The following is a 24,903-nucleotide window of genomic DNA, read 5'->3' as shown; positions in this document are numbered from 1 at the left end:
ACTGATATCGCTGGTAAAGATATCTTGACATACTATTCAGAACGGGTAAATCTACAGAACACTTGTTTAGCTGAATATGCTGCTGTTGAAGTAGTTGATAACGGTTAGTTCAAATTTCGATGTACCATCCTAATATATTTCCGCAGTCTATACTTCCATGTTTACTGATGAGTTTGCAGTTTAGCCGCTAGAGGGTGTAGAAGAGAATGATGTAAAGAAACAGAAAAGATAGGAAGATTAGGGCGCACTTTTGAAACGTGGTCAGACGTACGTGGTTGAATTGTTGAGTTCTTGGATTATTATCTGAAAAATTAAGATATTTAACGATTGTAAGTAAACAATAATTAATAGAAATAGAAAAAGAAACATATACTTACCCGAATCATACTTACCAAAATTGTAGCAATAACAGCGAGTTGGAAATTGGATGTTGGAAGGAGAATAAGAAAATTGAGGTTACGGAATTTGTAAGTTAATGATCAATAATGAAACGAAATTGAATTGTTACTAATAAAATATTATAGCTTTTAGCAAAAGTTACACACAATCAAATAGTGTTCTACGCTCAAAAGATCCGATCGAAGTTCTCTTTCAACAATCTAAAAGAAATTCCAAAGATATGGAAGGTAAACAACCGGACGTAAACAAGGGTAGTTGCGCAGCTTGTAAGGCGCCAGATACCGATGAAATGGTGCAATGTGACCACTGTGACACCTGGTGGCACTTTGGATGCGTGGGAGTTGGCGACAGCATCAGCGAACGCAGCTTCACTTGTCCGGCGTGCCAAAAAGCCACGGCCATAGTATCAAGAACGGATAGTGGTAATACTAAGGCAGAAACTATAATACCCACAAGTGCTGTTGCCAGAAGTACATCAGCTTCTTCCCGGACTGGATCTCGGTTAGTCCTGCAACGACTCGAGGCGGAGAAAACATTGCGTGAAAAGGAGCTGCAATTCGAACGTCGAGATGAGGCAAGGAAACGCGAGCAAGAGCGGATACAAAAGGATGCAGAGTACGAAAGACGACAAATGCAAATTGAGGTAGAGTTCCTGAGGCAGAAAATTAAAGCGCTAGAAGTAGAGGACGATGCTGTAAGTGTTGCCAGAAGCCGTAAGTCTGTGCATAGCGGAATCAAGAAAGTGGAAGAATGGCGTAAGGGGCTACCACTTTTGGTTGCTCAATCGACAATGCAAGAACCGAGACGTCCGGAGTTAATTGATTTCCCGGGGAAGCTAGCCCACCAAGCACATAATGATATATCTGAAATTTCGAAGGTTGTCCGGAGCAGAGTACCCACACAGAGTGTTAATACCCGATTGGAACACAAAAATTCCCACCTGATTGACTTTGGCCAAGCGACGAATTCGGTTACCAATTTATCCGGTCTGTCAAGAGAAGTTTGGCCGAATGTTAGCACGATCCTGAATGACGTCGGTGTAGATAACAGAGGTGAACAACATCGATTCGGTTGTGATGTGGTGGCTAAACGTGATCATGGACCTACAACGAGTCCAACGCAGCGTCAGTTGATTTCACGACAGCTTATGTCGAGCGATTTGCCAGTTTTTTACGGAAATCCTGAAGATTGGCCCGTCTTTATAACTACATTCCGTACGACATCCGAAGCATGTGGATACAATGAAACGGAGAATCTCGTGAGACTGCAACGAGCGCTCAAAGGTGCCGCATATGAAGCTGTGCGCAGTCGGCTTATGATGCCAGAAGCGGTCCCACTTATTATCGAACAATTGGACACTCTTTATGGGAGACCAGAACTATTAGTTCAAACGTTGTTGCAAAAGGTTAGGCAAGTACCGGCCCCCAAGGCGGATAAGTTGGAAACCTTGGTGACCTTCGGCCTAGAAGTGCAAAATCTTAGTTACCACCTGATTGCCGCGAACCAACAGGCACATCTCAACAATCCGACACTGTTGTTTGAGTTAGTGGATAAATTGCCCACACATCTTCAGTTAGATTGGGGGCTACATATGGAGAATATTGAGACGGTGGACCTACAATCTTTCTCAGCGTATATGGGGGTACTGGTAAGGGCAGCTTCCCGTGTTACGAGGAACCTTGAAAGTTTGCACCCGAAAATATCAAATAAACTCGGACGAGGCGAGAAAGGAAAAGAGAAAAATTTCTGCGGTGCCCATGCTGAAAAGGATCTAGATTCCGAAGGGGAAGGGCCAGATGGTTGGGAACAAGCTCCACAAGCTGTTATGGCTCACACATCTAACGATATTTCGGCGGACGGAGCAACGATGGTGGACGTTCCACACGCTGGAAGAGTGTTCAGCCCAGCTTGCTTCATTTGTCAAAATTTGACTCATCGAGTCAAAAGCTGTCCAGAGTTTGGAAGAATGAGCATTGCAGATAGATGGAGGAAGGCACGTGATTTGAATATTTGTCGCAGTTGTCTAAGTTGCCATGGAAGACGACCTTGCAAGTCTGCTAAGCAGTGTGGGATTGGTGGGTGCCAAAAGAAACACCATCCATTGCTACATGAAAACCGGGATGCCAACGTGGAACCTGAAGCAACAGGTGCTGTCAACAATCACCATCACGCAGAACCTTCCACACTGTACCGGATTCTGCCTGTAACATTGCACGGGAATGGACGGACAGTGCAAGTGTTTGCCTTTATGGATGAAGGTTCATCGCTGACTTTAGTCGAAGAAGAAGTCATTGATCAGCTGCAGATTAAAGGAGAAGCAGTGCCGCTATGCTTGCAATGGACGGCGAACGTAGAGCGAAACGAAAGGAATTCAAAGCGGATCTCGTTGGAGATAAGTGGTCAGGTTAACCCTGGACAACTATTTAAATTGAAGGATGTTCGCACTGTAAGTTCTTTAAACCTTCCTAAACAAACAATTCAAGGCGCAAAGTTGGCTCAAAAGTATCCTCATCTACAAGGGTTACCGATTCAGAGCTATGAGAATGCGATTCCAAAAATTCTAATTGGTAACGACAATCTTCACGTCGGAGCAACACAGAGAATAAGGGAAGGAGCTATCGGGGAGCCGGTAGGGGCCAAATGCCGATTGGGATGGACAGTGTATGGCGCCCTGGAGTACGGATCTCGTCGAGCGAGCATGTTTCATATATGTGAGTGTGAACACGATTTAGAACTACATGAGTTAGTTGAGGAATATTTTCGAATCGACAATTTGGGAATAAGAGCTACAAAAAAGCTGGAATCCGAAGACACGAAGCGAGCCGAGCAGATTATGAAACGAACGACGAGACGAATTGAAGGCAGATTTGAAACTGGACTCATTTTCAAGTACGACTATTTCGAGCTTCCGGATAGTATGCCGATGGCTGAACGTAGACTACAATGTCTTGAAAGGCGTATGGCTAAAGATTCAGTGATCAGTGAAAGCGTCCGACGCCAGATGAAAGAATATGTAGATAAAAAATACATTCACGAAGCCACCGACGATGAGCTGCGGAGTGCAGATCCGCGAAAAACGTGGTATTTACCATTGGGAATCGCAATCAATCCGAAAAAGCCTTCTAAGATACGTATTTTTTGTGATGCTGCAGCTAAGGTCGGAGGTATCTCGTTGAATACAGTTCTAATGAAAGGACCAGATCTCCTCAGCTCCCTCCCCCGAATCCTTTTCGGGTTTCGTGAACGTCCGGTAGCGATATGCGCCGATATCAAAGAGATGTTCCATCAAGTTAAAATACGGAAAGAGGATCGAGACTGCCAAAGGCTATTGTGGCGAGAGAATGTAAAAGAAAGGCCAAAAATTTACATCATGGACGTAGCTACATTCGGATCGACTTGTTCGCCATGCTCTGCCCAGTACGTGATGAATCTCAATGCCAGCGAACACGAACAAGATTTTCCCGATGCTGCGGAGGCGATAAAGAAGCGGCACTATATGGACGATTGGATGGATAGCGTCGATGGTGTAGAACAAGCGGTTAAGCTAGCTCTTGAGGTGAGGACAATTCATTCGAACGGTGGTTTCCAGCTACACAACTGGTTGTCTAACTCCCCTGAATTTCTGAAACGGGTCGGGGCTTCCAACGGTTGTGCAGAAAAGCCTTTGAATCTAGACTGTAGCTCCACTGAACGAGTATTGGGGATGTTCTGGATTCCTAAGTCCGACATCTTCACGTATCAAAGTGCAATGAGAATGGAACAGACACGACCGACAAAGCGCGAGGTGCTCCGAGCTGTCATGTCGTTGTTCGACCCATTGGGACTACTGTCGTTTTTCGTTGTCCATGGGAAAATAATAATACAGGACATATGGCGGGCTAAAACAGAGTGGGATGAAAAGATTCCACACGAGATAAGCGAGAGATGGCAATCGTGGGCCAAATATTTTGAAACGTTAAATGATATACGTATTGAGAGATGTTATTTTCCAAATTATACCACTGATCAGTTGAAAGAAGTGCAATTGCACGTTTTTTGTGACGCTAGCGATAGTGCCTATGCGTGCGTTGCGTACATACGCGCAAAGGTCAAAGGGAAGGTTCACTGTTCACTCGTAGCCGGTAAAGCTAAGGTGGCTCCGTTAAAGGTATTGTCCATTCCACGATTAGAATTGCAAGCTGCCGTCATTGGAGCACGAATGCAAAACACTATCGTAGAATCTCATAGATTGGAGATTGAAAGAAGTGTCTTCTGGACTGATTCGAAAACTGTTTTAGCATGGCTAAATTCAGATCAGAGAAAGTATACTAAATTTGTTGGCGTTCGCGTTGGCGAAATATTGTCTTCATCAAAAGCAGAAGATTGGAGATGGATACCTTCTAAGCTAAATGTGGCGGACGACGCGACAAAATGGGGTAAAAATCCGAACTTTTCGCCAGACAGTCGATGGTTTCGAGGACCGGATTTTTTGTCGGAAGATGAATCTGCCTGGCCAGCCAATACGAATTCGACCTGCGAAACCAGAGAAGAAGTACAACACTGCCTCGTGCATATATTCGACAAAGTTTTGAAAATGGTTAAATGGGAGGATTTCTCTAACTGGGTGCGACTGTGGCGTGCTGTGGGATACGTGCATCGATACTGTGACAACTTTCGAGCTCGATTTCTTAGGCAAAAGCTGAAAAGCGGACCACTTTCACAAAACGAGTTGATCAGAGCAGAAGCGACTATTTTCCGGTGGATTCAAAAAGAAGCGTACCCTAAAGAGTTCAAAGCGCTAGCGCACGCGCTTTCGTCGAACATCAAAAGTGTGAAGCTGGAATCGTGTAGCCCGTTGAGAAAATTATCACCATGTCTGGACCACGAAGGAATTATCCGTTTGGAAAGTCGCATCGTAGCAGCCTCGTATACTTCATTCGACGTCAGGTATCCCATCATATTACCCTCAAACCACGCTGCAACAAAACTGCTTTTAAATTGGTACCATCGTCGCTTGTTGCACGGGAACCATGAGACAGTAGTTAATGAAGTACGTCAAAAATATCACATCTCTAATCTCAGATCCGTCTTGCGTAAGGTGGTCAAAGGTTGTTCATTTTGTCGGGTTAGAGGGGCTAGGCCATTGGTTCCCAGAATGGCGCCACTTCCCGAAGCGAGGTTGCAAGCATATATTAGGCCGTTTTCTTTCACTGGACTGGATTACTGTGGACCGTTCAACATCAGAATTGGCCGGGCCACTGTGAAGAGGTGGATTGCATTGTTCACCTGTCTGACGATACGGGCAATTCATTTAGAAGTCGTGCATTCGCTCAGCACGGAATCCTGCAAAATGGCCATTAGACGATTTATCGTACATCATGGGTCACCGAGAGAAATATACAGCGACAACGGCACCAACTTCGTGGGCGTTCGAAATGAACTTTCCCGAGAGATAAAAGCAGAGGAATTATCGGAGTGTTTTACAAACGCCAACACCAAATGGATTTTCAACCCTCCTTTGGCTCCGCATATGGGTGGAGCGTGGGAGAGACTGGTGCGCTCAGTCAAAGCCGCGATGTGTGCCATGCAAATGACGAAAAACCCTGACGAAGAGACATTCGCCACAATCGTTCGAGAAGCGGAGGACATCGTGAACTCGCGCCCTCTCACTTTCATTCCCATCGAAAACGGACAGCAAGAAGCTTTGACACCCAACCACTTTTTGAAGTTAAGTTCGGACGGGGTGACTCAGACGCCGAAAAGGTTGAAGGACGATAGATCAGCACACCGTAATAATTGGAATCACCTTAACAATGCTGTAGATCAATTCTGGTACCGATGGGTACGTGAGTACTTACCTACAATTACACGACGCACTAAATGGTTTCACGACACGAAGGAAATCGTACCTGGGGACCTTGTGATAATCGTGAACGAATCGGAGCGTAATGGATGGACAAGAGGAAGAGTGGTATCTTTATCGACAGCGGCTGACGGAAGGAAACGGCGAGCGGTAGTTCAAACATCTTCTGGACTTCTTCGGAGGGCGGTAGCTAAACTTGCACGATTGGATGTAGGAGGTAAAACTGGGTCCGATTGACGATAGTGCCCAGTGTTACGGGTCGGGGAATGTTGAAGTAGTTGATAACGGTTAGTTCAAATTTCGATGTACCATCCTAATATATTTCCGCAGTCTATACTTCCATGTTTACTGATGAGTTTGCAGTTTAGCCGCTAGAGGGTGTAGAAGAGAATGATGTAAAGAAACAGAAAAGATAGGAAGATTAGGGCGCACTTTTGAAACGTGGTCAGACGTACGTGGTTGAATTGTTGAGTTCTTGGATTATTATCTGAAAAATTAAGATATTTAACGATTGTAAGTAAACAATAATTAATAGAAATAGAAAAAGAAACATATACTTACCCGAATCATACTTACCAAAATTGTAGCAATAACAGCGAGTTGGAAATTAGATGTTGGAAGGAGAATAAGAAAATTGAGGTTACGGAATTTGTAAGTTAATGATCAATAATGAAACGAAATTGAATTGTTACTAATAAAATATTATAGCTTTTAGCAAAAGTTACACACAATCAAATAGTGTTCTACGCTCAAAAGATCCGATCGAAGTTCTCTTTCAACAGCTGCATTTTATTTTAAAGCTAAAGGAAGAAGTCGTCAAGATAAGAATAGATCAGAAGATTGTGATGACGAAGAGGACATTGAAGAAATTGAAGTAGATAGAGAAAATTCCAACCAGAAGAGAAGAAAAATAGCTCGAATTTTAAGATATAATCGATACAGAATCGACCAAGACCCCGACAATTATTATCGAGAGCAATTACTTTTATTCTACCCATGGAGAAATGAAATCGATGAAATTGAATCAGTGAACTGGTTGGAGGTATACAATAACAACCAAGATATTATTACCAGAAATCGTTCTAAATTTGAAATTTTGTCAGATGATGTAATAGACAGAGCTATAGAAGCTGCAATAGATAATAGAACAGATTTAGAAAATGAGGAAATTTTAGATTTCGAACAAAATCAGTTGTCCAAAGATCAAGAAATTGATATCCTTATTCAAGGCGGCATTGATAGACCCAAAACTATTACCCCATTTGTGTATTCGTCTCCTCCGAAAGTAAACAAATCAGATCTTTTTGAAAATTTAAGAAGGTTAAATAACCGACAAAGAGAAATTGTAGTTCATATTTACAAATGCTTTAAATTGAACAAATTACCTTTAAAAATTTTCATCTCCGGTTCAGCAGGTGTAGGAAAAAGTTTAGTTATATCAACAATATTTCAATTGATTACTTATTTTCTAGAGTATAGTATTGAAACTTCAGTATGGCAATCATCAGATTCTGTAAAAGTGTTATTAAGTGCTTTTTCTGGAAAAGCTGCCTTTTTAATCGGAGGAAATACTTTACATTCAGCCTTTGCCTTACCTTTGACTGAATCAAGAAACATTCCAGATTTACCCATGGACGTTGCTAATAATCTACGTCAACAGTTATTACATTGTAAATTAATTATTATAGATGAAATATCTATGGTTGGTAGTACCATTTTCAGTCGCATAGATACAAGGTTGCGACAAATCACAGGAGTGGATGAAAGTTTTGGTGGATTATCTGTTATAACTGTAGGAGATTTCCGCCAGCTTCCACCAGTCAAAGATAGATTTATTTTCAATCCTCCAAGAGATTGTTTGTTTACGATGGATCTATCACCGTTATGGGCTGATTTTGAATTTTATGAATTAACTGAAGTCATGAGGCAGAAAGACGACTTAGATTTTGTTAATGCTCTGAATAATTTTGCTCAAGGAACTATGAATGCAGCAGATATAAATGTTTTTAAAAGTAGAGAAGTCGCTGAAAGTGAAGTACCTAGCGATGCTATCAGGTTATATTATACGAATTCAGATGTTGACAAATATAACGCCATAAAAATTGCAGATTCTACTGAAACCGAAATTGTAAGTTTGGCTGAAGATAAATTGACAGGCAATTTGAAGGAAGCACAAATGTTAAAGAAACTTGATATTTGGAAAGCTAAAACAACCAGAGATTGTGGAGGATATCCATATTCTATTCAATTCAAAAAAGGTATCAAGTACATGGTAACCGCAAATTTAGATGTATCAGATGGGATTGTAAATGGTGCAACTGGAGTTTTAGAATATGTGTTTTGTAAACCACAGTCAAATAAACCTATAATAGTGTACCTTAATTTTGACTGTAAAAAAGTTGGCAAAAAAGCTCGACTTAAATTTCACGATTTCACTGAAAATTTGAATCTTAACAAAACCTGGACACCTATTGAAAGGCAAAAGTATAGTTTGACAAATCATTTTCAACGTGACTACCAAGTTACTCGAAACCAATTTCCGTTAGTTCCCTGTGAAGCGCTTACAATTCATAAAAGTCAGGGACAAACATATTCTAAAGTATGCGTGGACCTACGCAAGAAAGGGAACTCGACTCGTCAGTTAATTTATGTTGCTTTGAGTCGCGTTTCTAAACTATCTGGTCTTTTTATATTGGGAACATTTCCGGGGAATATGGCTGATAATCCTACTATAAGAGCTTGTTTAAAAGAAATGGAAAGGTTGAAAACATACAGACAATTAACTTTATCGTTTGATAATTTAACAACTCACGCAGGATTGGTAATTGCTTATCAGAATTCTAGATCTTTAAGAGAAAATTTAAAGTATATCAACGCGGATGCATGGTATTTGAGATGTGATATAATTGTATTGTCCGAAACTGGTATTCTTACAAATGATGAAATAAACATACCCAATTTCTATATTGTTTATCGATCAGATAGACAGACGTTTCCATTTTTTGTTAAGAGTGGCATTGCCAAAGGTATAATATGCTACGCCAAAATTGGTTTAATAGTTTCAGTAGTAATCCATAAGACAGTGTTCAAAGCCAATACCCACAATAAATATGTTGGGCATACTGACTTAGTGTTTTTAAAACATAGAAATATTTCGATTCTTACGGGATATAAATCACCAAAAATTAGCTATAACGAATTTATATCTGTATTCAGTTCAATTTATAATGGCAACAATGAACAAACCATATTGATAGGAGATTTTAATTTCAATCTCAATAGTACATGTGATGAAACGAAAAAATTTGTAAATAATTTGAATAGAATGAATCTCTTCGACAAGTTAGATGGTTATGAACCAACAACAGATCTCGGTTCAAGATTAGATATAGTGTTTTCTAACATGAGGAATATTTCAACTGGTGTATATGAGTCTTACTTTTCTGATCACAAACCAATTTTTGCAATAATTCGTGAAACAGTATTGGAGATGGATACTGCTCAATTTGTGAACAGTGAGTATTTTAATAAATCTTCATCAAATACAGTTGACGAAAACATTTACGGTGAACTCTTTAGTGATCCTCCTGATGAATCTAATGATGAAGCAAATGTTCCGATTGAAACTGATACACCAGAGATGCACGAAAACGAAGAATGGTACAACCCAGAGCTTTTCGGAAATTTAAATAATGCATTATTAGATATTTTAATTTATTCAATAGATTTTAGCGCAGATACAGAAAACCGTGTCATGTCATTGCTAGACAATTATTCTATAACCCTTGATCTTGCTAATACGCATTTAAAAGTATCTCCAATTCAATCTTTCGATCGTGTTCGTGATATCGACAAGATAGCTTGCGAACAGTATTGTCAAGAATTCGTTGAAATTGAAATTCCGAAAGATGGAAACTGTCAGTTTCATTCGATTTCATATTCTTTGATTGGAAACAATATGTTGTCAAATGCTCTTAGAACGTTGGCATTCAAGAGCGTTTTACAAAATAAGTCTTATTTTGAAGGCAGGGAACATTTACTAGAATCAGGATCATTTTCTAAACTTCTTCGTATTTCTTGTGAAGAAAAAGCCTGGGGCAATGCGGATACTTTATTCGCCTTGAGCATTATTTTGCAGCGAAGTATCTTTGTGGTTATTAAAGGCAATCCAATGAGTTGTCTAGAAATCAAACCACCAATCGCATCGTTTACTCCAATTGTTATAATTTATGGATCATTACATTATAATGTACTTCTTCCAAAAAAACTACCTTCTAAGTATGATTTTCCGAATACAAGTATAATTTATGTAAGAGAAAATGAATTGTTTTTGTAAAATATGAATTTTTGGGCTGTGACGCTTCAGATTCCGTCAAGATGTATGTAGTTGATAGGTTGTATCGAATGGTGGAGGGCCTCTTTATTTATCAATAAAATACTATTAGAACTTTAGTTATATTGAATCATGGATAAAAACCACAATCTTAACATAACTTTTCTCCCTTCTATATGATTTTATATTTTGTATACGTAGAAAAACTAGTCATAGATGATGATGGTGATGATAATAATAATCATAATTTTAAATTTGTTGAACGTTCATTTGCAAATTGGAGTCTTTAAAGTAAATTAAAGAGAAGTCTACATATATTTGAGCACTGCACGTAATTTAACATTTAAAGTTCAAAATATGAAATGTGTCCTAGTACTACGTTAGCAAGAAATGCCGATAGTAAATTTTAATATAAAATCTTTAACATTTGATATTCATGAATTCATGCAATAAATATAAAACATCAATTATTATATTGAGATTAATTGTTCACAAATCATATAATTCATTCCGAAAAGATTATTCGATCAGCTCAAATAGTGTAGGGGAATGAGGTGGGAACATCATCATCTTCATCATCATCATGAATTTTTTCTATTAAAGTTTCAAACCGTCGTTGAATCATACGTCAAATTTCGGAATTGTTCAGATCGGTTTTCAATCTAAGTTGTCTATTCTATTTCTATTTCTAGTATATTTCTTCAAGGCATGGAATCGTTAAAAACTCACTTATATAAGCAAATTATGCAGTAAAGAAAACACTGAGATAGCATTGCTTCAGAAGATGAATATGTGCTTCAAGTTTTAAACCACAATGAATATTTAAATGATAACAATCAAAAGTCATAAGTCAAATAATGAATGATTTTGAAATGACCAAATTTAAATTAATGCATTCGGCATTAAAACACATTTTGCGACATGTCAAGCTCATATACTTAAATTATAAATAAAATCAAGAAAAGATTGCATCAAAAGACAACTTGCGACAGGTCAAGTTCTATTTAATCCATGCGACTGGTTATAAATCAAATTGTGATCGAAATGATGAGTTCTTCTTATTACAATATTCTGCACTTAAAAGTTGTGATTTAATTCGAAATGATCAAACTCAAATTCATCTATTCGGCACTAAAAAACAGCTTGAGACAGGTCAAGCTAACTAAGATGAGCTCTTAATGTGTGCGACATTTCAAGCTCATATACTCAAACTACAAAATAGAATCAAGGAAAGATTACATCAAAAGACAACTTGCGACAGGTCAAGTTCTATTTGATTCATGCGACAGGTCATAAGTCAAATTGTGAAATTGCACTTAAAAGTTGTGATTTAATTCGAAATGATCAAACTAAAATTCATCTAATCAGCACTAAAAAACAGCTTGAGACAGGTCAAGCTAACTAAGATCAATCCAAAGACAACTTGCGACAGGTCTAGTTCCTTTTGATTCATGCGGCAGGTCATGAGTCAAATTGTGATTGAGCTGAAGATAATCAAATATGAATTCGTTAAATTCATCTATTCAGTACTAAAAAACAGCTTGCGACAGGTCGAGCCGACACAGATATGTATCTTAAATTACTAAATACAATAAAGAAAAGATTGTAATATAACAAACAACTTGCGACAGGTCAAGTTCCACTAGATTTATGTAACTGGTCATGAGACGGATTGTGATTGAAATTAAAATGATAAATTACATATTCCGAACTTATAGAAAGCTTGCGACAGGTCAAGTTCAAATAGATATACATACATTTTCTTTAATTTCTAAAACACTAAAAAATATCATTATCAATTGACGGAACGAAGTTATATTTGAATCTTGCGATGGGTTATTAATTAAAAGGAAAGTGTAATCAAAAGGTTATGTAACAATTTTTTAAAATTTTATACACTATGAATAAAAGACAACAAAGAAATTTAAAGATAAGATGTTACCATCATATGATAGGTTTGTAGTTATTGACAAATTTTGATCATTTTATTTATTTTTATTGGAATTTGATCATTTTATAATTTTAACTTTTTCAGGAGTATTCAATTAATTTTTTTGGGTACTTCTATATAGGTGGACAGCGGTGACTGGGAAAACATAGTATGGAAGAAAAGGCAGAAGAGATGGCTCGGGAACAATCGATATTAACCGCAAGACCAGAAGATGAAAATGAGGCGTTAAATGATAAAAACACAAACATACTAGATTCGGATACAGATGAATTAAGACCTGGTCAAATCGGATTAGATAACGGCAAACTCTTGGCTTCAAATATTCGTCGCTCTGTATTATCATCAGATGCCAATCAATCCCGATATATGTTATCCGTGAATCACTTAGCACTTTCTTCCATCGTGATGCCGCAATGCAAACCACTCGCGGGTGACCTTGAAATACATAGACATACGTTTGAGTATTGGATTGAAATGTTCAATAATTATATGGATTATGCTGGTATCGTTGACGAGTCCACAAAATTCAATATATTCAAGGTAAAATCAAACAAATTCAAAATAACTGTCCAGTCATTATTATACATGTTTTTTTTTCTTTATCAAACCTACATTGTTCTAGGTTAAAGCTGGAAGTCACCTTTTACGGATTTTCAATAATACCAGTTCTGCGACCGGGGATCCTGATGCTACAACACATCCGTTTTCAAACGCCATAAATCGGCTAACGGCGTACTTTGGTTCCATATCAGCCGTTATGTTAAATCGTCGAACTTTTTCTTCTATTTCCCAAGCGCTTGATGAAGCCGATTTAACTTTTGTCAATCGCGTGGCAGCTACTGCTAAACTTTGCGATTTTGAAAATCGAGAGTTTTCAGAAATAGTCGGAAAAGTGGCAGAACACGCTATTCACAAGGAAGTGAGAGTGGCTGCTATTAAAATGATGGGTAAACAAGGAACATTTACCCAATTAATCGACAAAATTCGAGAGATTGAAGCAATCCGTGTTAATGAAAACTGTTTTGCTATTAAACATGGGAAACAAGAACCGTAAGTACTGGCACCAATTGGCCTAGACACCATTAAGCAGATTTAATGGTCAAGTAACAATTTCTTTTCTCAGGGCAAAACGAAACCATCAAACTAATACAAGACCATTGAGAAATCAATATAAAACATATCCGAACAACATTTGGCGTCATTCCCGAGAAGGGTTTCAATTACGCGGGAGTTCGATCTACCGATATGGAAATGAAAGTTACAGACCCATCAACAGCTTGACGAAAAACAGGTTTGAATCCCGAAGAGGTGGCGAATACCGTGCTCTTACACAAAACAGCGGAGAGAGTGGAAATCACCAACTCAGACAGCGTACTTCCAATGGCTTTATCGCAGAGCAGAGGAACAATAGATCGCAGACCAGACCAGATCGTTGTCAAGGATGCGGAAGTGTTTATCACTTCTATGCGGATTGTGGTACAGCTGAATTGATTTGTAGAATCTGTAATGAGATGGGCCACATCGGAAGAGTTTGCCCAAACTCAAATAGACAACCGAAAGGTTAAAAATTATATGTTTTTGAAAAATCATCCTTTCGAAAACCTAATGAGTCCGGTTGGTATGCGTATTCTGGAAAAAACTCGATGCACGAACTGGATTTACTTCCTGTGTGGGGAAAACGCTTTTTTTTAGTGCACTACGATATTGTCACGTAGCGTTGTCACATCCAAGTTAATAATTTTAATTAATCTTTTTCATCTTTTAGAGACATTTACATTTCAACAAAATCTGTATCAACAACGTTGAACACTTTGATAGGCTGATTACAGTAATATTTGCATAGTTTTTATTACCTGAGCTTTATTCCACATTTTCCCCAAAAAGTGTACTTAAAATATCTATTTGGAGTATTTGCAGTTCGATAATTTATAGTTAATTAAAATGCCATTATATGTACTGTATATATTTCGTATTTCAAACCTAGAATATGGATATGAATTCTCGTCTTTACTTCAAATAACAAACACTAATAGTTGACCAGGGAGGAGGAAAAACATGTTTGAAATTTATGAAAATTTGATAAAAACCATTTAAAAAAATCACATTTTATCAAAGAAAATCAATAAATTTTAACAAATTTATTAAATTATCATGTTTTGACATTTTTTATTTTATTTTCGTAACGCTTGGCGGTTCCGTACAATTTACCTGTTTTTTCTCGTTACAGTTTTAAATTAAGTCATTGAGCCTTACATGGATTTTACGCCCGTTAGAAGAGTAAGAAAAGTAAAAACTTAACAGGGATGGTACAATGTCAACATGTTAGAAGATGGTTGAAGCTATCCGCATTAATGAAAATTGTTGTATTCTTAATCATGGGAAACAAGCATTTTTAGTACTGGCTGGCACCAATTGGCTAGACACAGTTAAGCAGATGGAAGGGTCAAGTAACAATTCTTTTCTTGGGGCGAAACAAAACTACTGAACTAATGCAAGACCATTGAGAAATTAGTATAACACATACCTGAATAACAGTTGGCGTGGTTCCTGAGAAGAATTTCAATTACGAGGAAGTTCGAACTACTGCTATTGAATTCTTAATGTAGTTACAGACAGATCAACCTTTTGACGAAAAATAGGTTTAAATTTCGTAAAGGTGGCGGACACCGTGCTCTTACATAAAACAGCGGACACAGTGGAAATCACCAACTTAGACAGCATACTTCCAATGGCTTTTTCGTAGAACATTGGAACAACCTATCCCGGGTTAGACGAGTTAGTTGTCAAGAATGCGATAGTGTTTATCATTGCTATGTGGATTGTCACTGTAACATCTGCAACCAGTCTGGAGTCAGTTACCAATTTCAAGTGGTGATTTTTGTTTCACTTCGAGTCTTCATTCCTATATTCGAACTCTTAACATTTGATTCTGATGGTGATGATGATGGTTATGATAAAATTTGTTGAATTTGTCAGTAGAATAAACTTAAGAGTTGCCTATATGTATTTGAGCACCGTGCGTTTATTTGACGTTTAGTTCCAAAATCTACTTTTCCAGGTACTGCAAATGATGGTTTGTTATATTTGATCATTTAATTACTGGTTTTATCGACAAAATTTAAAGAATTTAGAAATGTAATCAGTAATAAAAAATATTGAAAGCTTTCTTCTTTCAATTTTATATAAATATACCTAGATTATTTTCTCTGCATCAAACTGTTTGATGTGATTGTAAACATAAAACGGATGTAAAATAGAGATATTCGAATTTGTATTCTGTATGTAAATTCTTATTTATATAAACTTTGAGCTCAAGTCGATGTAGGGGAATGAGGTGGGATACTATAGTCATCGTCATCATTAATCTTTATTAGAGGTTATGTTCAAAATTTCTAAAAATACTCATACACATTAAAATATGGTTTAAAAAATTATTGATTTTTGATATGCACCTTGAATTCAATTTTTATTGAAAACTGATTATAGATATTTTTAGTAAGGTAAATTTTTTTTAATGGAAATAAAAAGACAAACCAAGCTGTGTTCACAAAAGTTTTTTTTGCATCTGTAAAATCTGTAATAAACAGATCCTAACAGTTCAGATAGCCGTGTATGATGCGTTGTTCAATTTGACTTCTTATGCATAAACAAAGTTTTTTAAGAGCTTTTATTTATTTCAGGTGTGTATATAATATGAACACTCTACGTAGTTGCATTAAAAAATCGGTGTTTGAAAACAAGACTTTTATTGAAAAAGTTGAAGCAAATAAATCACAGTGTGAACAAGAAACTGATCAGCCTAAAATGGATGTAAACAAACGACAGAAACGTCGTAGTCGAGCTGCCAATGACTCACTTGTAAACAGCATAAATTCAGCACCTAAGAAAAAAAGAAAAGTATCCATTGATTCAATACCTGATGAATTTTTTGATCTAAAATTTACATAAGAAGAAACAAAATAAACATGTTTGTTTGATTAAAATATTTAAGTTTGGTTGGAACAGAGACAATGTTAAGAGTAAAGATGTTAGATTAGGAGAAAATATAGTAATTAATGAGATTATCATTGTAAATCAATATTGTATGACTTCATTTTATTTATTTTTCACGAGAAAATATTCATTTTAAAAACTAATTCTTTTGGATGGTGATCCATCCCAGTTAAAAAAATTACTCATATTCATATTTAAACAATACATTATCTTAAAGTTCGCTGTCTAACACAAAGTATTGGAACGAAATCAGTAAAACAGTAGCAGAATTTTCCAACAAAGCTAGTACATAACGAATCGCACACTGTCTTTCTTTATAGCTGTTCACAGTGTTGAAATTTTCAATTTTAATGCAGTTCGTCACCGCCTCCCTCCAGCGTAAGCTAATCATCGTCGTCACTGCCTTTCACTCTTTAGGAAAAAGACTTTTAGAACCTCAATTTATCTCTATCCGTTTTGAAAAATCGGTTATCAATAAGATTTCAAACTCAGAATTCAGATTACAAATTTAAGTTCATATTGAGAAGTTGGGCTTAAGATATAGTCCAGTTGGCAAGTCTGTTTTCTCCTGAGCCGATGTCCGCGAGTTCGAGCCCAAGAGTAAACATCGAACACAGTTGTACCGGATAAGTTTTTCAATAACAATCCGCCAATTGTAACGTTAATAAAGTCGCGAATGCCATAAAGATGGTAAAACGACTATAATCGAATCAACAAAAAAAATTGAGCAGTTGGACTCAGAAATTACTTCATAGCAACACTGTTGTGGTAACTTACGATTCTCTTTCTTTGGTTTGTTTTTTTTTAATAATTTTTAAATGCAGCAAATGGTGACTACGAGATTTTCCCTCCGCCACCAACCCAAGATAAAAATAGCAACAGCCTTCCAATGAGAATTTTTCCAATCAGCGGTCGATAAAAAGAGGTTGCACAGAAAACTGCTATGAGTTGATTTTTTAAACTGTCTATTCTTTCTTTATTTTTGTTAAGCATAATTTATGATATACTAGCGTCAAGCATAATTATGTCAACATGAGTTAGCGTATGCATATTGAACTCGATACATTTTCTCGATAATATGGAATAAAACATTCAATAACTCTGTTTCTCGTTCTTAAACTTAAGATTAAAAGTTATCGTTTTTCAGGTGTGATTTTCGATTCACTTTGAGTCTTCATTCAAATTTTGAAATTATATTCGAACTCTTTTAACATTTGATTCTTATGGTGATGATGATGGTTATGATACAATTTGTTGTTTTTGCAGCGTTTTGCTGTCAGAAGAATGAACTTAAGAGTTGTCTACAGGTATTTGAGCATCTTGCGTATATTTGACATTTAGTTCCAAAATCTTCTTTTCCAGTTACTGCAAATGATGGTTTGTTATATTTGGTCATTTAACAACTGGTTTTGTCAACAAAATTTAAGAAATTGAGGCTCTTTGTTCTTCAAATTTAATCAGTCAAAAATATTTTTTTTGAAAGCTTTCTTCTTTCAATTTTATATAAATAGACCTAGATTATGTTCTTTGTATTACAAAATTTTTTGTGATTGTAAACATAAAAGCAGATGTAAAATAGAGATAATCAAATTTGTATTCTGTATGTAAATTCTTATTTATATAAACTTTGATGATGAACTGATCAGCTTAAATCGATGTAGGGGAATGAGGTGGGACACAATAATCATCATCATCCTTAATCTTGTTGTGTTTTAGAGGTTGTGTTTTAAATTTCGGAAAATACTCATACACATAAAAATATGGTTTAAAAAATAATTGACTTTTGATATGCAACTTGAATTCAATTTTTATTGAAAACTGATTTTAGATATTTTTAGCTAGGTAGAAAATATTGAATTGAAATAAAAACACAAACCAAGCTGTGTTTACAAGTTTTTTTTTGGCATCTGAAGAATAACAGATTCTAACAGTTCAGATAGCCGAGTATGATGCGTTATTCAGTTTGTCTTCTTATGCATAAACAAAGTTTTTTAAGAGCTTTTATTTATTTCAGGTGTGTATACAATATGAACACTCTACGTAGTTGCAATAAAAAATCGGTGTCTGAAAACAAGACTTCTATTGAAAAAGTTGAAGCAAATAAATCACAGTGTGAACAAGAAACTGATCAGCCTAAAATGGATGTAAACAAACGAAAGAAACGTCGTAGTCGAGCTGCCAATGACTCACTTGTAAACAGCAAAAATTCAGCACCTAAGAAAAAAAGAAAAGTATCTATTGATTCAATACCTGATGAATTTTTTGAGCTAAAATTTACACAAGAAGAAACAAAATAAACATGTTTGTTTGATTAAAATATTTAAGTTTGGTTTGAACAGAGACAATGCTAAGAGTAAAGATGTTAGATTAAGAGAAAATATAATAATCAATGAGATCATCATTGGAAATCAAATTTGTATTACTAATAAAAATGAGATTATCATTGTAATCAATATTGTATGACTTCATTTTATTTATTTTTCATGAGAAAATATTCATTTTAAAAACTAATTCTTTTGAATGGTGATCCATCCCAGTAAAAAAAACCACTCATATTCTAACAATACATTATCTTATAGTTCGCTGTCTAACACAAAGTATTGAAATGAAATCAGTAAAACAGTAGCAGAATTTTCCAACAAAGCTAGTACATAACGAATCGCACACTGCCTTTTTTTTTTTTTTTAAATATGTCTTTATTTGTATCAAATCATCATTACACTTATATTACATTATTGCATTAAACTAGGTGTTCAGCTCAATAATGAACTGTTCATAGCCCTATAAGTAACTAGATTATAAAAATTTATTTATAAGATTTAAATTTGCTGAGCGCAATCAAGTTTTTAATGTAGGAGAACATCCTGTAATAGCAAAAATATTTTATACTTAAAACTAAACACTATCTTAAAATTAAACTAAACATAAAGAGAACGAATCTCTGCGATGGAAGACTGCATCGATTTGCCTCTGAAGTTGGAGATGATTTTGTTGGCCATCTCTTCGATCGATTCAATGCCCGCAATCCGATGAAGATCTTCGGTGCTGTGCCAAGGTGGAAGCCGCAAAATCATTTTCAGAACCTTGTTCTGAATCCTCTGGATGGCTTTCTTCCTCGTCGCGCAGCAGCTAGACCAAATCGGAACTGCATACATGATCGCTGGTCGGAAAACTTGTTTGTAGATGAGCATTTTATTTCGCAGACACAACCGGGATTTCCTGTTGATGAGAGAATAAAGAGATTTAGTGTATTTATTACATTTAGATTGAATATCTTCAATGTGATTTTTAAAAGTAAGATTCCGATCAAGTGTAAGTCCCAAGTACTTCACGTGATCAGACCATTCTAATGAAACCCCATTAAAAGTTATGGAATGATTTTCATTAGGTTTTAAAAAATTTGCTCTTGGCTTATGGGGAAATAAAATAAGTTGAGTTTTGGAAGCGTTAGGAGAAATTTTCCACATTTTCAAGTAATTCAAAAAGGAATTTAAATTTTGTTGCAATCTACTGCGTACCACCCGTAAATTTCGACCTTTGGCTGAAAGCAAAGTGTCATCAGCAAATAATCTTCTACCTTTTCCTTCTGGTACATCAGGAAGATCAGAAGTAAAAATATTATATAAAATTGGCCCAAGTATACTACCCTGAGGGACACCAGCTCTATTGGGTGTCCTTTCAGAGCATGAATTTTGATAGCTTACTTGTAAGGTTCGGCTAGTCAAATAATTTTGAATAATTTTGGTGAGATATACAGGAAAATCAAATCGAGCTAATTTAGCTACTAAACCTTTGTGCCAAACACTGTCAAAAGCTTTTTCAATATCAAGAAGAGCAACACCAGTTGAATAACCTTCAGATTTGCTAGCGTTAATCATATTAGTTACACTCAAAAGTTGATGTGTAGTAGAATGTCCATGACGAAAACCAAATTGTTCATCAGGGAAAATAGAATTCTGATTAATGTGAATCATCATTCTATTCAAAATAACTCTCTCAAATAGTTTACTTAAAGAAGAAAGCAAACTAATTGGTCGATAACTTGAAGGCTCTGAAGCACTTTTTCCAGGTTTCAAAATTGGAGTTATTTTGGCATTTTTCCATTTATTGGGAAAATAAGCCAAATGAAAACATTTGTTGAAGATTTTAACTAAAAAATTTAAAGTGCTTTCAGGCCACTTTTTAATAAGAATATAGAAAATCCCATCTTCCCCTGGAGCTTTCATATTTTTAAATTTTTTGAAAATCAATTTAAGTTCATCAATATTTGTCTCACAAGAACTTTCAAACACATTTTGCTTGGAAAGAATATCATCAAATTCTAGGGAAATTTGAGCATCAATTGGACTTACAACGTTTAAATTAAAATCATGAGCAGACTCAAATTGTTGGGCTAATTTTTGAGCCTTTTCTGAATTAGTTAAAAGAAGTTTATCCCCATCTTTCAAAGTAGGAATTGGCTTCTGGGGCTTTTTCAAAATTTTAGTTAATTTCCAAAATGGCTTTGAGTAGGGTTTTATATCCTCTACTGCTTTAGCAAAATTTTCATTACGAATGAAATTTAAACGACGTTTGATCTCTTTTTGAAGGTCGCAATAAATTAATTTCAAATAAGGATCCCTAGTACGTTGATATTGGCGTCGACGAATGTTTTTCAGTCGTATCAAAAACTGAAGATCATCATCAATTAAAGGTTGATTAAATTTATGTTTAACTTTGGGTATTGAAGCGGCTCTAGCATTGACTATTGAAGTTGTCAAATTTTCTACAGCCAAATCAATATCTTCTATTGAATTCAGTGGAACGTTTACATCTAAATTACGTTCAATAAAATTCATATATCGCTCCCAGTTAGCCTTTTGAAAATTAAAAGTTGATTTTAAAGGGTTTTCAATGGGACTTTGAGATATAGAAAATGTTACTGGAAGGTGGTCTGAATCGAGGTCCGCATGAGTAACTAATTGACTACAATGCTCGCCTAAATCCGTTAGAACCAAATCAATTGTGGAGGGATTTCTAATTGAAGAAAAACAAGTATGCCCATTAGGATATTCAACAGTATAATAACCTGCAGAGCAGTCATTAAACAAAATATTCCCATTTGAATTTGATGAAATATTATTCCAAGATCGGTGTTTTGCATTAAAGTCACCAATAATAAAAAATTTAGATTTATTTCTGGTGAGTTTTTGTAAATCTCCCTTCAAAAAATTTTTCTGTTCACCGCTACATTGGAAAGGCAAATATGCGGCAACAATTATAATTTTCCCCATAGAAGTTTCTAATTCAATTCCAATTGTTTCTAAGACTTTTGTATTGAAAGAAGGAAGAAGTCTAAATTTGAGACGACTATTGATGACAATAGCTACACCCCCACCTTGTCGATCAAGTCGATCATTTCGTAAAATTTTAAAGAAAGCATTGCTTTTCAAGTTATTGTCTGGCTTTAAAAAAGTTTCGGTGATGGCAGCAATATGTATGTTTTGAGTTTTCAAAAATAAAAAGAATTCATCTTGGTTAGCCAGCAAAGATCTAGCATTCCAATTCATAATGTTTAAACATCTATTTGGATCCATGAGGGAATCGTAAAGTCATAATAATTTTGTTAGCATAATTAAAAGAAGTTTGGAAAGCTTCAAACATTGAATTTGCTTTCAACATAAGTTGCATCATTTCCATTAAATTTTGATGCAAAAATTTTAATTTTTCCTCAGTAATCTCACCCAAATCAACAAAATTGTTAGGATCAGAAAATGAAGGAGAAGAACAAGTATTTGAATTTCGGGGATTTTCCCAAGCCTTCGCATGAACGTTGAGACTTGGTTTTTTCCCATTTTTATTAGTTAAACCTGAAGAGGGAATCCCATTTTCAACCACCTCTGAGAACGATAAACAACGAGTCTGTGGCGCAGAATCAGCCCAGGTAACATTAAAATCACTTCGGGTATTACCCAGCCGTGATTCCAATGTAGACCGAGGCTGAATGCGAACAGGCAGGTTGTTTGCCGGCCCGACGTGTGAAGACGAAAAAGAGGAAGGAGGAGAAGAAACTTTTCTGGAAACTTTGGGATTTTTCCTAGAAGCAATAATTTTTGCCCTGATGGGACAATCTAGCGAATTCGAGGAGTGATTACCTGCGCAATTCGCACACTTAAAAAATTCTGTTTTTGGCTTATCACCACCAAAAAGGCATTTAGATTTTTCATGATCGAATGAGCCGCAAAACATGCATCTGGCATTCATTCTACAATTTTTAGTGCCATGACAAAAAGCTTGACAACGACGACATTGCGTGATGTTTTGTAAAAAATTGGTAGAAGATTTACGAAAAGGTTCGAATTTGACTCGACAATGAAACATAAGACGAGCCTTTTCAAGAATTTGCAGATTATTAACCTGATCCTTTTTAAAATGGATCAAATAAAGTTCAGGAGCAAAACCAACACTACTGGTATTATTCGTGTTGGTTCTTTTCCTCATTTGGATTACTTGAATTGGAGAAAAACCTAACAAAGAATTTAATTCATTTGTGATCTCATCCGGTGTCTGATCGCCGGTGAGACCACGAAGTACAACTTTAAAAGGACGATCACCTCTAGTGTCGTACGTAAAAAATTGGTGTTTTTTATTATTCAAATAATTTAAAACCTTTTGAAAATCATTAAAAGATTCCGCCAATATACGAGCAGTTCCCCTTCGACCGATCTGAAAAGAAATCTTCACATCCTTGACGGAAGTGACGATTTCTTTTCGAAAGGCATTGAAGTCAGGAATCGTGACCGTTATTGGTGGAATCTTTTCGTTTTTAAGAGTATAAGAAGAAGAAGGTTTCTTAGTACTCTTATCAGAATTAAATATGAATATTTCCTCATCACCAATGTTATGAAGGACATCGAATGAATTGGAAATTTCAACTTTTTTGGCAGATGGCCCTGGATTAGGTTCAGCAATCCGTTTTCTTCCGGCCCTTGAGCCGGCCGAAGACTTCCCCATGCTGGAAAGAAAAGAGAAAATATGAATAAAAGAAAATGAAAATAATTTTAGCACTGAAAAGTGCTGATTGAAATACAGGTAAGGAAAAAATAAATAATGTAAAATGTTCCTGCAGGTACACAGCAACGATACGATGCTCCGGCGTACGTGTTGACGGCTCAACGGTACAGATGGAAGTGAGCACACTGCCTTTCTTTATAGCTGTTCACAGTGTTGAAATCTCAATTTTAATGCAGTTCGTCACCGCCTCCCTCCAGCGTAAGCTAATCATCGTCGTAACTGCCTTTCACTCTTTAGGAAAATCTCTATCCGTTTTGAAAAATCGGTTTTTTATATTGAGTTTAGTCATTTTTGCTATCGATTTTCCATAATCATAATCTTTTTTTATAGATTAATAGTGTATAATTCAGAAATAAGAAATCCATTATTGTGTCCTTTATTTCCAAAGATAATTGACACTCTGTAAGAAAGCCTCCAATCCACTGATAAGTGTATTAAATCGGGTTTTTTCTAGAGCTATCGTTCAAACAAATGTATTCAAATTTTTTGCATTATACAAAGCATTGTTAAAAGAACATTTAGAAATTTTTTCGTAGAAAAATATTGAAAAATGAGCCGGTGACGGAGCATTTTCGAGGATGCCTTTTAGAAAACAGGATTTGCGGTGGACACTGTATCTCAGCACAGAATCATCTGAAGTCAAAAAAACAGAGCAAAATGTTTTTAATAGATGTTTTTCTGGACCCCAACGTTTTTATTTAACTTAAAAAATTTTTTATGAAATTTTTGTGGCTGTTTGAAGAAAAAACTACGATTTTTCACGAAAAAATCCGCCATTTTTCACCTGTAAAATCTCCCCAAAGTAAAAAAAACAAAAAAGAAAAACGTTGGGGTCTGGTATTTTATATGTCGAAACTATGTTCCAAATTTGAAAAGAATCGGATAAGTAGTTTTCAAATGACGATGTCCACGGACTTTAAAAATGTGCTTTCGAGAAAAACGCGTTTGAAGTTTCTGCTCTTGCTTTCTTGCAGTATTAGATAGGAGGAGATAAAGGCCTATAATTTCTACAGTTTTGCTTCAATTGACTTGAAAATTTGACACAACATTCTTGAAATGTTTTACAATAAGAAAATAAAAAAATAAAAAAATCGATTTTTTGAAAGTGTTAGACCCTACCCCCCCCTTAAGATACTATTTTATACGACAACTGTTAATGAAAACTTTAAAATGAATAATTATATAGTTACAAACATAATTTGTTTTAATTTTTTTTATATTCGTGCGTTGTTGGGCAAATAATCATAGGTAAAAATCACGAAAATAAATAGATCACGATCTTGTATAAATATTCGAAACCCCGTCAGGAGTACCCCAAGGAAGCCACCTCGG

At 35.9% G+C, this 24,903-nt stretch overlaps 1 protein-coding gene across 1 annotated transcript; it reads left to right on the top strand.

Annotated features, from left to right (window-relative positions):
• Positions 1-619: 619 nt before the first annotated feature.
• Positions 620-7,009, top strand: LOC129759937 (uncharacterized). Its single transcript, XM_055757512.1, has 3 exons — positions 620-6,754; positions 6,829-6,892; positions 6,950-7,009. The coding sequence occupies exon 1, from the start codon at positions 620-622 to the stop codon at positions 6,476-6,478; it is 5,859 nt and encodes a 1,952-aa protein (XP_055613487.1). The 3' UTR covers positions 6,479-6,754; positions 6,829-6,892; positions 6,950-7,009.
• The last annotated feature ends 17,894 nt before the right edge of the window (positions 7,010-24,903 follow it).

This window comes from Uranotaenia lowii, unplaced genomic scaffold, assembly GCF_029784155.1.
Source record: "Uranotaenia lowii strain MFRU-FL unplaced genomic scaffold, ASM2978415v1 HiC_scaffold_327, whole genome shotgun sequence".
In the NCBI taxonomy this organism is placed as follows: Eukaryota; Metazoa; Arthropoda; class Insecta; order Diptera; family Culicidae; genus Uranotaenia; species Uranotaenia lowii.
Note: the sequence above shows the minus strand (reverse complement) of the source record. Positions and strands in the feature narration are given on the sequence as shown.

What these genes read in the sequence shown, in the direction of transcription:
- LOC129759937 (XM_055757512.1), top strand. Translation starts at nt 620, where the DNA reads ATGGAAGGTAAACAACCGGACGTAAACAAGGGTAGTTGCGCAGCTTGT.